The 18,480-nt window shown below is 33.8% G+C and overlaps 1 protein-coding gene across 6 annotated transcripts in view; it reads right to left on the bottom strand.

Moving 5' to 3' along the window:
* Positions 1 to 18,480, bottom strand: part of HLTF (helicase like transcription factor) — a 49,351-nt gene that overhangs the window by 12,452 nt on the left and 18,419 nt on the right. For 4 of the 6 annotated variants that reach the window (XM_028103049.2, XM_028103050.2, XM_028103051.2 and 1 more), the window contains exons 9-18: positions 16,812 to 16,887; positions 15,659 to 15,749; positions 14,058 to 14,137; positions 13,931 to 13,972; positions 13,015 to 13,104; positions 10,725 to 10,822; positions 6,131 to 6,274; positions 5,057 to 5,195; positions 3,827 to 3,962; positions 2,166 to 2,345 (exon numbers count right to left, since the gene is read on the bottom strand). In XM_028103049.2, the coding sequence (XP_027958850.1) occupies positions 2,166 to 2,345; positions 3,827 to 3,962; positions 5,057 to 5,195; positions 6,131 to 6,274; positions 10,725 to 10,822; positions 13,015 to 13,104; positions 13,931 to 13,972; positions 14,058 to 14,137; positions 15,659 to 15,749; positions 16,812 to 16,887 (1,076 nt within the window). The remainder of the gene's footprint in view (positions 1 to 2,165; positions 2,346 to 3,826; positions 3,963 to 5,056; positions 5,196 to 6,130; positions 6,275 to 10,724; positions 10,823 to 13,014; positions 13,105 to 13,930; positions 13,973 to 14,057; positions 14,138 to 15,658; positions 15,750 to 16,811; positions 16,888 to 18,480) is intronic. The other 2 variants (XM_028103052.2, XM_028103054.2) reach the window with 1 other exon arrangement.

The following is an 18,480-nucleotide window of genomic DNA, read 5'->3' as shown; positions in this document are numbered from 1 at the left end:
CCTGAGGGGAAAATCAACATCTTTCATGTGCAAAAACAAAAACAGGGTGCATGGCTGTGATCTGAACTTGCATGGACAAGTTTTACACCAAGGAAAGAAGGCAAGCTAAATAAGGAAACACAATAGACCTACTCTGTTTTCAGAAGAAAATTATGGGCACAAAATTCCACATTATAAGGAACCCTACAGCTTCCCATCTTTGTTGTGTAAGCACAAATAAAACCTAAAACAACTCAGATATAATCCTGAGTCATAATTAAATAGGGATACTTCCTACCAGTCTAGGACACAGAATGCCCCCTCCCCCTATTCATATTAACCTCCTACAAATAGCTAGGCCAGAAAGAACTCAAGACATTCAAGTATAAGTAATAATCAGCAAAGAGCAAGGGAGGAACAAATGGCAGTGAAAGAAAACTCACCAAAAAGTGTTGCCATAGAGCAAATAAAAATTATGAGCAAGGATACTGATCCCACTCCATCATGACATCTTGCTTTTATTATCCAGCCACACTTACCTCTTTGTGTTCAAGCTCACCAAATATTCTTTCAACTCAGGGGCTTTACACTTGCTGTTCCCTCTGCCTGAAATATCTCCTAACTCCACTGTCTTTTAGATCTTTTCCCACATAGAACCTTCTCAGTAAGGTCTTCAGTGAATACCCTATTAAAACAGTTTCAGCATTCCCTATCCCCTTTCTCTGCTTTAATTTTTTTTCCATCAAATTTAATTTTTAAAATTGTTCCCTGCATTAAAATATAAACTCCTTGAGGGTGGAGATTTTTATCTATTTTATTATCCTATATCCCAATATGTGTACACAGGCACATATTAAGGTTGAAAGAATGAATATGAAGGAAATTTCAATCACCACTGCAAGATTTTGAACTAAGAAATCACTTGCTTAGTAAGAACAATCTTTTTCAATCTCTCTAATTCCTGTTAAACCTGCTCTGTAGTTCAATGAAGTTCTTGAATTTGAAGATTCCCCTATTTTCTCAGCACAGTTCTGCCTTCACTGTCTCCTACTCATTCTGGTCCCATGGGCACTCACGTCAAATATGTTCTCGCTTGGACTAGAATTTCTCACCTTCTACACCAATCCCCGATCCCTTTATTATCGACTTCATTAGTTCCTATTCCCAGATTTCATGTGTTGTTTGGAAAGTTATATTGACTACTACATATATCCAGTACTGCATGAAGCCTATCTACCACACTAAGAACCTCACAACTTTTTAGAATGGCTGTTAATCCTGCTATCTTCCTCAATTTCCCACCACACCTTTCCCTGCAGATACCCTTGTCTCATTTTTCACTGACTGTACTCTTTACCCCCCACTAGGCTTCATTTTCTCCACCAATTTGCTTTATTCTCTTCTCTATCTGTAGTCTCTTCTATGCTCTCTTCTCAAGGCAGTTAACCCAAAGAAAATGCAAAAAATTGACAGAGCAACAACTATGAATCCTATGTACCAGTCTCACTTTCTTCCTTTTGCAAACGTCATGAAAAATGGTCTACGTCTACCTACAGCTGCTACTTCTTTGAAATTCCCTTACTCCTACAATTTGGTACACACCTCAGTATTCTGGTGAAACTATGCTAAGAGTTTAGACCGGTAACTTCTGAATCACCAAATTAAACAGCTTTTCTAAGTCTCTGCATCATGTGACACTACTGACCATTCCCTCTTGCATGATTATGCTTTCATGGGATTCTCCCACAGTTTTCTTTACTTTTTTTTCCAAATTCTGTCCTTGACAGAATCTTCTAATTTCTATTTCCCTATTTCTTAAATATGGACATTCCCCAAAGTTTTGTTCCTTAAATAGGTTTATTATCTCTCTATATATACTTCTCTCAATGTTTTTATCTACTCCCATGAAAAGAGCCAGGAATAGAAGCAAGCAAGGTCTTCTGGCTACCCACTCAGAACTTGCCATTTCATGTAAACTTTTGTTTCCTAACTTAAGGAATAACTTACCTGTAAATTATACTACTATTTCATTTACTTCAACTAATTTGTAAAAATGAATTTAAATAAAGAAGCAAGTTATCTTTTAGTATACTTCAGACTTTCCTAACATTTCTAAGAAATACTATTCAGTTAAACAGGAAAGAAAATAAAAATTATTTCCTAAAATAGCTTTCTTTTTTCCATACCTTCCAATAGTAGCTCTGCCTTCATTTTTCACAGACTGATAAATTTTTCTCTCTTCATCTGAAAGTGTAATATGCTGAATAAATACTTTACGTTCTGGTAACTCTAAAACAGGTTTTCCTTTAATTTTGCTTGTCTTTGTTCTTCTTAGGGTAATATTTTTAATAAGGGATTGTAAACGCCTAAGTCAAAACAAAACAAAAAATTACATAACTTTTTATTTCTATATAAGTTGATTCAACAAGAACAAAAAAGAGTATTTTAATATATTACTATTTTAGAACCAAAGGTTTTTTTTTTTAAATCTCTGTTTTGAGTTCTATCCAATCTGATAATCAGACATATATTCTACCAATAGAAAATTATAACAATAATGCATTCATTGCCCTCAATTCAATACCAGTCACTGTTTAATCTTCTTTCATCCTGTCTTTTTAACTTCTCCCCATTTTTCTTCTATTCACTAACTTTTTCACTTCTCACCTCTGTCAACTACATCATCCAATATTCAACATTCACATTCTTAAGTATCTACACAAAGTAAAAGTCATTATACTAATATCATAAAACTATAAATGTGAGGAAAGATCTTACCTTCAAAAAGATTTTTCAGTAATATGAAAATCAAGGTACAAAAATAAGTAATTTTTACAAAGTAAAGATGCCAAAAAAATTAAAGCATGATGTGACTATTCAGAAGAGGGAGATATGCCTTCTAGGTTGTACAACCTTTACACTCCCTTCTCAATATCAGAAAAAAAGGAGGCACATCAATTCTTTAAGGAAAGAAAGGTTTTTAAGGAAAGGTTTTTCCTGACATTGAAATATAAATACAATTTCTTAAATTAGAATTTACATAGTTGGTTCTGAGAATCAAGCAGACAATTTTACAAACTAGGTTGGTGGCTTTTGAACCTTTTTCACTGTAACCACAGTAAGAAACACATTTTATTCCATCCAGCAAATGTATGTATCAAATTACATACACATATGATAGAAACCTTTCACAAAACAATACTTACTATGTGTAAAGATATAAATTTCTTTAAATCTTCTACTCTATTTCATTTTCTTTTATAATGCTAGATGCCATCTTTATAAGGATTTCACAACCTAATGGATTCCAAACTCTGAAAAACCACTACTCTAGGCAAAAACCTTAAGCCACATATTAGCCTAGTACCCTGTGAAATGGCTATCACCAAGCTGAATTTCATTTATCTGTCTCCATGAGAAACAACTTTCTTTCTTAAACTTGCTGATGCCAGTGTATGTCATACCATTCAAGTATCACTATATAAAGCTACATAAGGTAAGTTGTAAAAATTTAATGCATATTAGATCCTCAGAGCATACAGTTTCTCCTGTCATTGTTTAATCAATTAATGGTGATTTTGAGGGCAATAACACACAAAGACCATAAAGCTCTGCCTTTCCTTTCAGTTTGACTAAAATCAAAGAAAGGGAAGGCTTATGTTTTACTGGTAGTGTCTCCCCAAACTAGAATCACTAGGTTCTGAGAGCCAAAGGCATTAAGCTATAAACGCTCTTGGGAGAAGAAAGACAACAGTTGAAGTTAAAATAGTAATCAAAGTGATAACTGGTTCAAGCTGCTTACAGTTATTTGTTGCTAATTTTAAGCGGTTTTCATGAAATTACTTACCTAAGTCCTCCTTCATCTCCCATTGTGACAGGACGCTGTATTGTTCTATGCCACCATTCTCTATCAAGAAATGGTTTAAGTTTTAAAAAGGAAAGAAGAGACCACAAGTCCTTTAAAGAATTTTGAATCGGAGTACCTAAAAATAACAGAAAACTGTTGTTACTCTATAGTATATGCATTCAGACTATCCATCTGACCCAATCAGAGAAAACAACCATTGAAAATGGGCATTCTGCACCAGGCACACCCACTAACTATCAAGGTATAACTATAATCCATTGTTAAACATATACGCAACTTTAAAATATAGTTTTGCTCTAATTTTAGCTCTCACTTGCCATACTAACAAAGAAAAAGACCACAGGTCCAGTAAATTCAACTTTCTCCTTATCCAAGAACATTTATTTGATTTTAAATCAGCAGTATTAGCAAGAAGGAAAAATGAAACTGAGTTTACATTCTCTTCCCCGTATTCTAGTAGAGGTGTCACAAGTAGCAAACAGGCTTGGCTTCAAGATGAGAAATAGAGAAATGGAGATTCTGATTGGAGAAATAGAGAAATCGAGATTCTGATTGGAGAATTAAAAGTGTCTAATGAATCTCCAAAGTTTAAAAAAAAGTCTAGGGGCGCCTGGGTGGCTCAGTTTTTAAGCATCTGCCCTCGGCTCAGGTCATGATCCCAGGGTCCTGGGATCGAGCACCGCATCGGGCTCCCAGCTCAGTGGGAAGCCTGCTTCTCCCTCTCCCACTGCCCCTGCTTGTATTCCCTCTCTCGCTGTCAAGTAAATAAAATCCTTAAAAAATAGGGGTGCCTGGGTGGCTAAGTCGTTAAGCGTCTGCCTTCGGCTCGGGTCATGGTCCCGGGGTCCTGGAATCGAGCCCCGCGTCGGGCTCCCTGCTCAGTGGGGGGCCTGCTTCTCCCTCTCCCACTCCCCCAGCTTGTGTTCCCTCACTGTGTCTCTCTCTGTCAAATAAATAAAATCTTTAAAAAAAAAAATCTCTAAAAAAAAAAATTAAAATTAAAAAGTCTAGCGGTTGTTCCATAAATCGACTATAATTCAAATGTTGCCACAGCATGGGCAACTGTGAAAAACAACTCAAATATTAAACGACTTCTATGATTAATCATAGACAAACTTTATATCCGTGTGAAGTTTACAAAGTTACCTCACTAAAACTTAATGATATATATTTGAGAATTAATTTTTTTAAAAAACATAACCTTTTTACCTGTTAACACCCATCTTCTTTCTGCCTCTAAATCAAGTACAGCTTTTGTCTGCTGAGCATTTGGATTTCGGATGGCATGTCCTTCATCCAGGATTACTCTTAGCCACCTTATGCTATGTAATGGACTATCACCTTTAGTCTGAAATAAATGTTTCATGTGAATTAAAAACATAGGAAAGTAAAATAGTACTTCATATAATTTGGTAAATACAAGTTGTTATTCTTTAATATCAACACTTACTCTGTGGTAGATACTGCTTTAAGCACTATATACATTAGAGTTATTGAATGCCCAAAAGCTTATGAAGTATTATTATTTACTCATTTTACAGATGAGAAAACTGAAGCACCAAGGCTGGAAGTATGTTGCTCAAAGTACCACAGCTAAGAAATAGCAGAGCTACCATTTAAACCTAGGTAGTCTAGCTCTCTATTGAGACTTTGGTTCAATACACTGAGCTAATTCTGCCTCAGATCAAAACTGTGATGAAAGAAAAATTTTCAGTTGTAAGAATTATTTGAATATAACATAATTAGTTTCTTTTATGTTGAAGCTAATGTTCTTACCGGAAGATCGAAATTTTGACAAGGTATTTTGAAAAACATTTTAACAAATAGAATTACAGGCAAACAAACAACAATTAAACTTCTAAATTAACTGGGAAACTCATGAACTTCAGCTATTAAAAAAAGCTTATTTTTAAGCTGAGATAATTATTAATCAAATCATACTTGATCTGATTTGGAAAATCTGATTTAGAAGATTTGATCAAGAAAATAATATTCTAGAATACTAGAAAAAACAAAATTCACTTATAAACTGCTATATACACTTAGTTACAATTCCAATGTAAAACTGTAGCTTCAAATGTCCTAAATGGAAAATATTCCTAATTGCTGAAGAAAGTTCAACCTTTTTTTGCAGAATATTAAAAGACAATTTCATATTTACTTCCTACATATTCTTAAGTATTTAGAAAGAAAGAGTATAAAGTCTGAATTTTAGAACACTTTAGAAACCTGAAGCATATTTCTTAAATTCAACTTCTGAAGTATGAGTCTCAGCATACTTACTCCATAGTCATGAGTTAAAATGTTGTATGTAGTCAAAACAATATCCTGTTTTGAAAGCAAGGTTGGGTCTCTTATACGATCAGGACCATAATAAACATAAAAATTCAAGTGCACATCTGATTTTATATGTTGTCCAAACTGGTCCTAGAAGAGAATCAGAAATATTTAAAATAATAAACAGATTAGTGTCACGTTTGATAAACTACTGTCCTGTACACAAATCAAACTACTAAAATTACATAAAATCAAATTTCCTGCAATCTAAACTAAAATAACAATAATGATAACAATACTAATTATTATTTTATGGTCAGGAAAATGGACATATATGAAATAATAATGCATTATATAAATTTTGCTTGGCCCTACCAATGACCAGCCACTTCATTTTTAGGAGGAAAAATAACCAAATTTCTTTAAAACTGTAATTAATTTTTTTAAAATTTAATATTTTAACAGAAAGGATCGTTAATGCTTCCAGTCAGTAAAGTTCGTAATACCAAAATTAAACCTGAAAAGAGCAACCCGTATTCTCAAGAATGTAGGCAGAGATTCAAGCATAGTATCCACTTTCATTCATTTATCAAAGACCTACTATTTGCCAGTTCATCAACCAGAAACGTAGTAAAGCTAAAAAGAAAAATAAGACCTGGTCCTAGCCCTCACTGAGGACATGATCTGTTTAAAACACTTGACTTTTTCTCTCAAATCTGAGATTCTGAGCAGGAAAAAAAAAAAATCATGGTTAGATTGGGAGGGGGGGGAAGGATACCAGAAAAACAAAGCTGAGAATCTATTAGGTGAGAGATGATAAAGCCCTAAAGTATCAAGGTAAGAACAGAATGGGAAGGACAGGTGTAAAAGAAAGATACTAAGAAAAAGGGACTGATGGGACTTGAGGACTAATTAAATATGGGATATGAAAAAAAAAGGAAGAAACAAAGAAGCCTCTGATACTTAAAGTGAGTGCCTAGAAGAACTGTGTGATAAAGATATAAGGAAGTTTAAAAAAAAGAAGGGGAAAGTGGGTATAAAAATGAGAAAAGAAATGGAATGCCTGGGTGGCTCAGTTAAACATTTGACTTCGGCTGGCTCAGGCCATGATCTCAGGGTCCTAGGATCAAGCCCCATATTGGGGGTTTGTGCTCAACTGAGAATCATTCTCTCTCTATCCCTCTCCCTCTGCCCCTCCCCTAGCTCGTGTTCTTGTTCTCTCTAATAAATAAAATCTTAAAATGAGAAAGAAATAGTATTGTTATTTTAGACATTTAAAATCCTTGGACACTACAGAATGACTGGAGACATATATTAGGAATATTTATTTTTAAAGATTTATTTGAGAGAGAGGGAATGTACAAGTGAGGGGACAGGCAGAGGCAGGGAAGGGGAGAAGGGGAGGGAGAGAGAGAGAGAATGAATCCCAAGCAGGCTCTCCGCCAAGCGTGGAGCCCAACGGGGCTCAATCCCAGGACCCGGAGATCATGACCTGATGAAAATCAAGAATTGGACACTCAACAGACTGAGTCACCCAGGCGCCCCTACTTGGAAATACTAAATATTGGTCTGTAATACAATGCAGAGATGGACTTTACAAAGTTATCAGCAGATAGTACATGAAGCTACAGGAATGAGTAAGATTTTTTAAGAACAGGCATAATGAGAAAAGGTTAGGGGCAGAACCTACAGAATGGCAGTATTTAAACAGTGGGCCTGTTTTTATTGGGGTAATTTAAAATATTCCAGCAAAGAAAAAAATAAAGTAAATGTGGCAGACTTTTGAAATTCTTGAATCTTGTTAAGTAAATGCAGATCTCATTAAAAATTTTCCTAATATTTCAAAAACGATACCATGCCTTGGAGGGGGGAGGAGGCAGACTAAATAGAAGCCATGGGAGAAAAACAGTGGTCAGAAAGTTGGGGAAGCAACAAAATTGGGGGTGGGAGAAGAATAGCAAAATTTCAGGAAGGAATACAAGGCTGATTTTTTAACTCGTAATTTATGTTCATTCCCACTCTTTACAGAAAGTTTTAAAGATGGCTGACAAAATAAAACATAACAAAATGCCATTAAGAAGAAAACTAAAAGTCAGGGCAGAGGAAAAGACAAAGGGAACTCAATGGACATGGCAACAATGGGGTCACTGAAGGCCTTCACAGTTTCTATAGAGGGTGGGAGCAAAAACCAGACTACTATGGGCTGAAGAGAGAATGATACCTGAAATAGTAAAGGCAAAAATACTAAGAGGATAAAACATGAAAGAGTAAAGGTAAAAACAGAGAATTTTATTAAGAAATCTGGTGGAAAAGGAAAAGAGAAAGAATTCAATATGAGAAAACTGAATCAATGGGCTGCCTTGAAGTGGAAGAGAACAAATCTGTGGCAGAATTAGACCTGAAATAGAAAAAAATTAACTTTCCTAGAGAAAGAACGATAGTACTGAGTTTCTAGTCACTGTGCTTCAGTTTGTGTGTGTGAATAAAATATGTGTTATTTCATTTTCTCTTGGGAAGATAACTTGTCCAAATAACCAGAATAAGTATGTGGTGGAAGTGGGACTGGTATCTTACACCTTTAACTGGACTCTTCCCTATCTGAAGACAAAAAAAAGGGTGATAAGGTAGTTTCTAGCCTGCTCATTAGGGTGCTATGTCATTTACTTGGAGGCTAGGAAGAGAGTAGGTTATTGACTGAAAAATTCTAATTTTTTTAAAAAGATTTTATTTATATATTTATTTGAGAGAGAGCGTGCATGCATGCATGAGCAGGGAGAGGGGCAGAGGGAAAAGCAGACTCCCCGGCTGAGCAGGGAGCCCAACTCGGGGCTCAATCCAGGACTCCAGGATCATAACCTGAGCCCAAGGCAGACGTTAAACCGACTGAGCTACCCAGGCACCCCACAAAATTCTAATTCTTAACCAGGAATCCATATATGCCCAACTATCCCTCATTCCTTTAAAAATCAGTTTTTTCCATAATCACATTAGGCAAGACTTTGCCAAGGTTTCCTTTCTGAAGTTTATATTATCTAAAATTTTGTTTTTCATATATAAAATTATAATGAAATACTGATGACCCATTTTTAAAATATATATCCCCAACCCAAGCTCTTAAAGAATCATAGTTCTACTGTTTATACCCCCATTAATTCTTGTAAACCTCACCCTGAAACTCATTCTAGTACCCATGTACTGGCCTTCCCAAAATGCACTACATCTCAAAAGACAATACTTTTGTTGGAATAAAAAAAAAGAGCAAGAAAGAACTAACCCTCACTCTGGTCCTAAGAGGAAAAATGACACACTCATCAAAAGGTTTAATTTTTAAAAAAGATATATACTAAAAACTTAGAAAGATAAGAATCAAAGAAGGCAAGAGTACATAAAAGTCAAGAAGAAAGTAAAGCAGCATAGAATTTGACAATTAGAGAATAACTACTAATCTTTTCCAAAGCAATTTAGAGAACAAGTGGTAGAAGCCAGATTACAAGTTAAGGAGTTAGTAAGTAAAATCACAAAGTGGAAATTAAACCCCAAATGGTATGACAGCAAAGGACTTAAAGGTGAGACATAATCAAAAGGAAGTATTTAAAAATGAAAAAGATCCGAGTATGTTTCATGAAAAAGCCAGTAGGAAAAGACTAACCAGGCAAAGAGAAAAATAACAGGTAAAATGCAAAGGTGGAAGAGATGGAATCCTATGTACAGACTGAGGTAATGGTCTTACAAAGACTAGGACCACTTCCACCTCTGAGATTAGAGGAGGAAAGGTCAGGAGAGATGCAATAACCTTGGATGTGGCAAGAACAGAAGTTCACATCCAGTGGTCTTTATGTTCTCAATGCTTCTAATAGAGTAGTTATTTCATTGTAACATGCATCTTGAAGCTCAAACTGGAAAGGAAACATAACCAAGCTGCTCCTTACAAATAATACATCAAGGGGTTCCATTCCAATGTAATGTTTTAGAATAGAAAAGCAATCTGGGAGGGGGAAAAAAAAAAGACAAAATTTTCTGGTGGGTAACCTTAAAAGCAGAGGCACTAGAATCAGAATGTTGGAGACTATATCCTATCTGCATCATTTATTAGCTGGATGATGTTAAGCAAGTTACTTAATTTCTGTGTGTTTCAATTTGATCACCAGGAAAGTGAGAATAATGGTTGTGAGGACTAAATGAGAAAAATCTATGGAAAGAGCCTAAGGAAAAACTGAGCACATAGGAGCTCACTAAATGCTACAAGTTGTTATATACACAGAAGTTAGTGTAGTTCTTAGAAAAGAGTTTTCAATTAATTCGTAAATATAGCAGTCTTAAATTAGGTATCTTTCCTACCTTGTGGGACAGAAATGGCAGAGAAAGAAGTACAAACCTAATCTTATGATAACAATTATTGATGTTTCTTTCTCTACTATAAATCTTCAAAGAATTACTTCAATTGAGTAAATAAAACCCCAATTCACCTAACAATTATTTTAACTTAAACATAAAGTGCTGACCAAGCATTATCTTTCCCAATGATGACTCTAAATACTTTTTATCATACAAGACTAAAATACAAACCATGTCACATTTTTAAAAGGCTGTTAAGACTTACAATCCAGTTGCTTAACACCGAAAGTGGGCAGATGATCAGTGTTGTTCTTGGTCTCTCTTCAACATCAGTTTTCTTTGAACCCTCCACTGCAGATGCTCCTGAAAGAGTGAATCAGTTGAAAGTCTTTAGTTTTCTTCTCATATATATGAAGTTAATAAAGAGATGACAATATGTGCCTTTATGAAAAGAGAAAATAGGAAGAATTTAAATGAAGTAGATAGACTGTTATTTCCAGCCATGATGAAGTAACAGAAACTAGAGTTTACCTTGTCACTTTGTTATTTTTTACCTTGTCACTTTTAAATCCACACAGTGATTACTTATGAGAGGAGGGAGAGAATTGTGACTGAGAGGGGACACAGAGAAAAAGTCTGGAATATCTCCTGATATGTATTTAAGTTATTCATAGTTACTCATTAAGATAATATTTGTTTTATGCAGTTTTTGGAATCTGTACTATAGCTAATATGGTAACCAGACTCCAAGATATCCACTTTCTGACAGTCACAACGTCATAGTCTCCTCCCACACTCTACTAGGGTAACAAATAGGATATGGCAAAAGTGGTGGTGTATCACTTCTGAGATTAAGTTATAAAAGATGCAGTTTCTGTCCTGGGTGCTCTCTCCCTCTCTCTGATCACTCCCTTTGGAGGAAGCCAGTTGCCATGTTGCAAAATACTCAAGCAGCCTATGAAAGGACAGGCTATAATGTTATTTTCCATTCCCCTACTGGACAGTATTTACATTATTTCCAATATTTTTCTAAAATAACACAGCAGTGAAAACTACTTTTTCATGGTTACATATCTAGATGATATATCTATCTTCATTATATTTGGCCTAGTTGCTGCTCACCATGGTAATTTATACTCCCATCCATAGTGCGTAAGAGTTCCTGTTGCTGTACAATCTTGCCTATACATGGCACCATGAGATTTTTAAATGTTTGTAAATATAACAGGTGAAATGGTATCTCTGTTCCTTTAATTTGATTTTTCCAGTGACCGAACTTGCACAGCTTTCCCTGTTTATTGGTTATGTTTTCTTTCCTTAAAATATATTATTGTATTCTTAGTGGCTATTCTCCTACTGGACTTTTTCCAATTAATTTGTAGAGGTTTCTTTTTACACATTCTAAATACTAATCCTTTCTAAGTTACACTTAAAAGAAATATCTTCTTCAATCTTATCATTTTTCACCTTGTTTATATTGCACTTTGATGCACAGTAATTTAAAATGTAGTAGAATTTCATCAATTTTTCCTTATGACTTTTTGTGTCAAATTTAAGAAAGCACTATCATTTTTCTCCACTCACTGATTTTTGTTTCTGTTCTGCTTTTCTTCCAGAAATGTGCTTATTTTGTTTTTTTCACAGCTATGATTTTTTAAAATTTCTCTCTTCTATTATGGCTATGTGCCTGCAAGAAGGAACTTTTTGAGTGTGAACTTAATTCTATCTGAATTCTATCTCAAAAGAAAATTCCACATTTCTTAAAATTTCTAAAATTACGGTCAAGAAATATTTGAAATGCATATTATTTTCAACTCAATTAACTGTCTGATTCTTAGACCAAAAGTCAGCTCTTTTTTCATCATTCTGTGTTGGGTCAAATATCTCCTTAAATAGGTCCTTTTCATCAATCAATATTTCACTATCCTCCTTTATTCACAATGTCTACTATTTAAAATTACGTGTTCACTTGTTTATGTTTTCCCATCATTAGATATAAGCTCCATAAAATTAGACTTCTGCCTAGTATAGCCCCAACATATAAAATACAGGAGACTAAATTACAGAGATACAGTAACTTGTCCCAGATCTCCTTAACCTTAGAGTTCAAACTCTTTCCTTCTCAAATATTTAGATTCTCAAATAATGTTTTCCTCTGAACTACAAAATATAAAATTATAATAAAGATCACTAGTGTTCATAAGTGAAAAATTCTACTCATACCAAGAACTGAATCTTTATTATAATTTAAATAAATTCAAATTAAATTAGGTTTTAAAGAGCCATCAATTGCTCTGGACCTTCACTAGAAGAAAACACTTCTGCTATTCAGATGAGTGAGGACCTCTTTTCCATCATATTTTTGACCTAACTAAAATAAACAGAATAAGAAGAGGTACTAGGAGAACACATAAACATGCACTTCCAAGAAAAATGGGATTATCTTTTTCTTTTCTCTACTTTCTAAACTTCTTGTACCATGTTTTCATAACTTTTGTCATTAAAAATTTTTTACACTGAGAAACAAAAGCTAAAAAACCATGAGATTTACTGACCCTTTTTCAACATTCTCCTTTTTGTTGTAGGGGTAGATGAAATAAGTGCACATGCAAACTCTGCATCTTCTTTAACCTTAGAAGACCCTGCTAAAATAAAACCACAGAATCATTAAGATATCTGAAAACTAATTCTCTCCTATGCTTAGGTACAGGTACCTCCTGAGAATAGGAAATAAAAACAACACTTCCATACTACAAATCTTAAGAGTGTATATTATTCAATAAAAACAAAATATCTGGTGACCAAAATTGCCTGACACTAAGCATATCATTCCAGCTCAAAGAAGGAATGTAGTCACTTGTCATAAAGTGTTACTTCTCTTGAGGAAGAGATGTGAAAGTAGGAGCAGCCACAGGCAAAGTGATTCAGAGAGTAATGTCAAGGAGACAGGTGTTTGACTCGTAATGATGAGGCTGCCAAATTTTCATATCAGTTGGTGGTAATGAGTAATCTTCCAAATGCAATACAATTTCTCAGCTAATTAGGAATACAGTACCATCCAGTTTACAAAAAAAGAAAATAGTTATGTTTTAAAGATAAGGAAAAAGTAATGATACTCACTGGTTACTTTTACATCTCTATGACAATGCGAACAGTAATATTACCAAGAAGGTGCTCCCACACAACTTTTGTAATTGTAATTTGTACATATAAGATTTTATTGGAGTTCTTTTATAAGTAGTAAAAATTACTTTGTTTAAAGTTAGTTTAAATATTTCTTAGATTTTAATTTGAAACTAATCTTTCAATTTGTCTCATTCATTTACCACCCTTAATTAGCTCCAAATGTAAACGGCAGTCAAGTGTTAGACCTATTACTAAAGAATCCAAGCTAAAGAGATATAAACTTATGGAGTTTTACTTTAATAATCCTTAAGTGTAGATTATGCATACTGAGATTTATATACACACCTTTTACTCTTTTAGTCTCATACTGTGCATTTTTCAGTTTGCCTACAACAAAACCAAATACAAAAATGGTCACACTGGGAAATTAGAATATAAGACACATTATCAAATCAAGTCCATTTCATATTACCTTTCATTTTCTGTGGCAATTCACTTGCTTCATTTTCCTCTGAATCACTGCTTTCATTGTACTGGACTGCAGTTTTCCTTCTAAAATATACACAAATTTTTAATCAAACCAAAACAAAATGGGATATGAAAACACAGGTTTAATACATGCACTACAAATGCTTCTGTGTTGCCTGGTCTTTGAAAAAATTTCAAGGAAAATTTAACAAGTGAAAGTAAAATTTGCTAAAAGCATTTTGCTTTCCTATGCAGATGCATTTACTATACAAAATACGGTACCACCATTATTAAATTTGAAAAGGTCAGCCATCCTAAAATAATCATTTTAAATCTGAGCTTAGTATCTGGCAATTCAAACAAAACACCTATATAAAACTAGAACTAAAAAGAAATAACTCTTATCAAAAATACTTCTAATATAATGAAATGAGCAGCTAAGATGCAAAAATATAATTCTCTCACAATGAAAAATTTTGTGTAGAAACAGTACATTACAGTGGTTAAGCACCTAAAAATAATGGACTTTGGAGTTGGACCACCTAGATTCAAATTTCTATTCCCCTAATTATTTGCTATGTGACTTTAGGGAAGTCATTTAATATTCTTCTATGCCTCAGTTTCCTCATTTGGAAAACAGGAATAAAAATACAATTCACTTCCTAAGATGTGTTACTACATGCAATGCCCCTAAAATAGTGCCTGTTGCACAGTAAACATACATATATTAACTATCATATGTGTGTTAGTTATTAGTTTTCCCCTCACATCCTCCTTACTATTTCCATGTCCTTTAATCTTATCTGGTCAACCTAACACTGCTGTTCTTACGCTCATGGTCAGTTAGGGGGTTGTAAGATTTGAGATCTAGATGAGAAACAGGAGTCCTGGTTTTGTGCTCAGTTTAGATAGGTATTAATGATAGACAACAATTAACAAAGCCCCAGTTTTGAGATCTTTACTGAACTAGCTAATAGAGACTCAGATTTGTGATCACACCTGCAGATATTATGGTAGACAATACAACAAAAAGTCAAGTATTTTGACCTACTTTTGAGGGCAAATGAAATTTATGAAGTTAACAGATTCAAGTTAAATTAGAGGAGCATTATGTATTTTATTCAAATTCTCCCTCTAGTCTACGTTAATATAATACTCTCTAAAATAACTTCATCATGTCTTATTTCTAAAGGTGAAATGACAAAGAACTGAGATGAGCAAAGAGTGCTTCTATCAAATCATCTAATAGTTGTCACTTTTCATCTCCTCAAAATATAAAGAAAACTTCTAAAGTCAACAAAAACAAAAAACTTGGGAGCTAGATCTTATTTCCTATGTGAAAGAAATAGAAAAAAAGTGGTAAAAAAGATAAGTGATTATTAAGAACTACCAATTCACTTTTATAGATTAGTATTACTTTTCTTCACCTATAAATTGAGAACACCTACCTGCCTAAGTCAGTGATTTTGGAAGTTTCAAGTAACAGAATGAATTTGAAAGAACTATATAACTGAGATAAATGGTCATATCTCTCTCCTACATATAAGAAAATGGAGAAAGAGTTTAAACAAACATCACATACAATCAAACCATAACAGAGTTTACCTTTTGGGGCGAGAGCTAGACAATTCTGACTTGGGATATTTATTCTTTCCCTTGACATCTGAAATACTGGGTTCTCCACTACATCTAGATCCTTTCATTTCAAAGAAAAGGACAAATATACAGAGTATTAGTAAATTGCCTTGACTAACAGTATCATTCTTAAAACTTTGGTTTTCCACATCAATAGTTCAACTTTTTTTTATAATATCTTCATTCTTATTTTTTCTATCAGCCAGCTCGTCTCTCTACCCACCCGCCACAAAGGTCTATACCATACTGGATCCTTTGCCTAGATTCTTAACTCCTTTGACTCCCACATGATCTACTTCACTTCACAAAGAAAATCGAATGCTATCTTCTATAAACTCCTAATTTTCCTACCTTTTATTCCCTCAATTATCTATATTTTCCATCAACCTTACTTCCTTTTCTTCTAATGCTAATTCACTTATCTATTCTCTTGATCTCACTGCCCCCACAGAGGCCTACAAATTCTCTCCATGGTACCCAAAAGCTCTTCCTAACCATGGATTTCTTTCTTAATGCTCCCCTGCCTTCATCTCCAACTATTTTTCTATTTCTATTTCAAACTTAGCAAAATACATAATAGCACACAACTGTTATTTCCAATTCTTCACCTACTATTCTTATCTTAAAATATTTTCAGTTTTGCTCTGCTCTAACCAGTCTTCAAAAATTAATTTTGTGAAGGTCATTAACTGCTAAACCAACTATGTAACTGCTAAATCCAGAGATCTCTTCATTTTTCCTCTAACTTCAGAATCTGGCTCTAACCTATCTTTCTACCCTCATCTGCTATTGTCCATGCACATTACATTGTAATTACCATAAACTACTCTGAGGTCTCAGAACAAAATATGCTTTATGTTGCTATTGTTTTGTTTTTACTGCCCTTTCATGCAACTTTTTCTTAACCAAAAATGTTCTTCCCCAGCTTCTCTGACTGGTGTACAAACACCCAATTCCATCATGACCTCCTTGATGAAATTTTTCCTGATTACCAGTTCTCATGAGATTCTTAGAAAAAGAGATCTTAAAATTTTTACATGTTACAAAGCCAGAGCTCGAATTACGTCATCAAACTGGAAAAATTTAAATTAAATATGGGGTCATGTTCAAAAGTAAACTTTACCTTTGATTAGTCCATCTGCCTTTTCACTGGTATTGTTTCCTCCAAGTTTCATAGATTGATCGTTAACATTACACTCCTGGATGAAAAGGCATATTTCTTACATAGCACTGCTGTCAGTTTTAAATAAACTTAAAATGCATCCTTTACATTGCTTTACTTTACATAATAAAGATTACTTAGATTGGTACTCCATTCTGGAGCAATGGGGGGAGGTGCATTAAGTGAAGAGGAAAAATAAATAGATTAAAAATTTTTTTTCACAGGTATCTCAAAAGAGAAAACTAATCAAAAAAAAAAAGAGAGAAAACTAATCAGTCTTTATCTGTTCAAAAGGAATACAAATGGCAAAACTCAATTATAAATGGCATATAATTAGTGTAAGAAACACTGAACATGAAATGGAAATTTACTTTAGCATTAAAAGGAATTCTCAAACTATAAGCTTCTAACCAGGAGTCCCTACTCAGTAAATAACTTATCTTTAATGAGGCTGCCATTGCCATCCTTGTTCTCCGGAATTCCCAGGATGGGCAGCTCCAATAGTACAGGGTCCAGAGTACTTCCTATCATACTCTATTAGGGATTTTCTTGCCAAGGCTGACTTTTTCTTTTTCCCTTCACATATATCCTTTTGTTTCAAAATGTATCTCTCTCTCTCTCTCTCTCTACACACACACACACACACACACACACAAATAATACACACATGAATAACAAAACTTCTGTAAAAGTAAAAATTACACTTCTTCGTAAAAAACTTTTACATGAGTCTAATAGGGCAGGGTTCCTCTAATCTTTAATTCTTAACTTCATTCTGTAGGTACGAATAACAAATGCCAATTGGGCTGAATTTAATTCTTCCCATTTAAAAAGAAAGGTGATTTAGTCATATCAAGTAGAGATTAGGACGGGGGGCAGGAGTACAAAGTAATTTTTGCTGAGATTGGGATAAGAAAGGATAATTTGATTTTAGTATTAAAAACGTACAATTTGAAACATCTTACAAAATCCCACCAGTTAAGTTTTACTAAAAATGTAGGTGAAAAGATCCATCCCCTTCTAAAGGTATGAGTCTAACTAAGCTGAAAAATTTAAATGTAACATATCTAGAAATATGTAACTAGGAGTTATTTTAGGTAATTTTTTATTTGTATTTTCAGAGCTCAGTATATTTTATTTTAATCAATGTCAAATATTTACATTATTTAAGACTGCACAGCCATTATAAAATTATTAAATACATTGCAGTCCAAAGTTGACATTTTTATTATAGCAGTATTACACCTTTCTTTTTTAAAAGCCAGACAAATGATTTTATTTTTTTCTCCAAGTTTTCATTTAAACTCTAGTTAGTTAACAGTTTAGTAAGTAGTTTCAGGTGTAGAATTTAAGTGATTCATCACTTATATTGAATACCCGGAAGAAACTGATATTAAAAATGCTTTCCATCAAATGTTCTACCTTAGCCTTCTTCAATAATTAGTACAACCATTTATATTAAACAACATGCAAAAAAGAACCTAATAGTTTTATCCACAAATAAAGGATGTCCATTACATTACTTTTTTATATGAAATGATTTTGCTCAGCAAGTTTTTTCTTCAGAGTTCAAAATTAAAAACCTTCTACAAAGTCCAACCTATCAAGTCATATTACACTCCAATCTAAT

This window comes from Eumetopias jubatus, unplaced genomic scaffold (assembly GCF_037043125.1).
Source record: "Eumetopias jubatus isolate StellerSeaLion01/CBP00866 unplaced genomic scaffold, mEumJub1_p1.0 scaffold_1, whole genome shotgun sequence".
NCBI classification, from domain to species: Eukaryota; Metazoa; Chordata; class Mammalia; order Carnivora; family Otariidae; genus Eumetopias; species Eumetopias jubatus.
The sequence above is the reverse complement of the archived record's forward strand: the minus strand, read 5'-3'. Positions and strand labels throughout refer to the sequence as shown.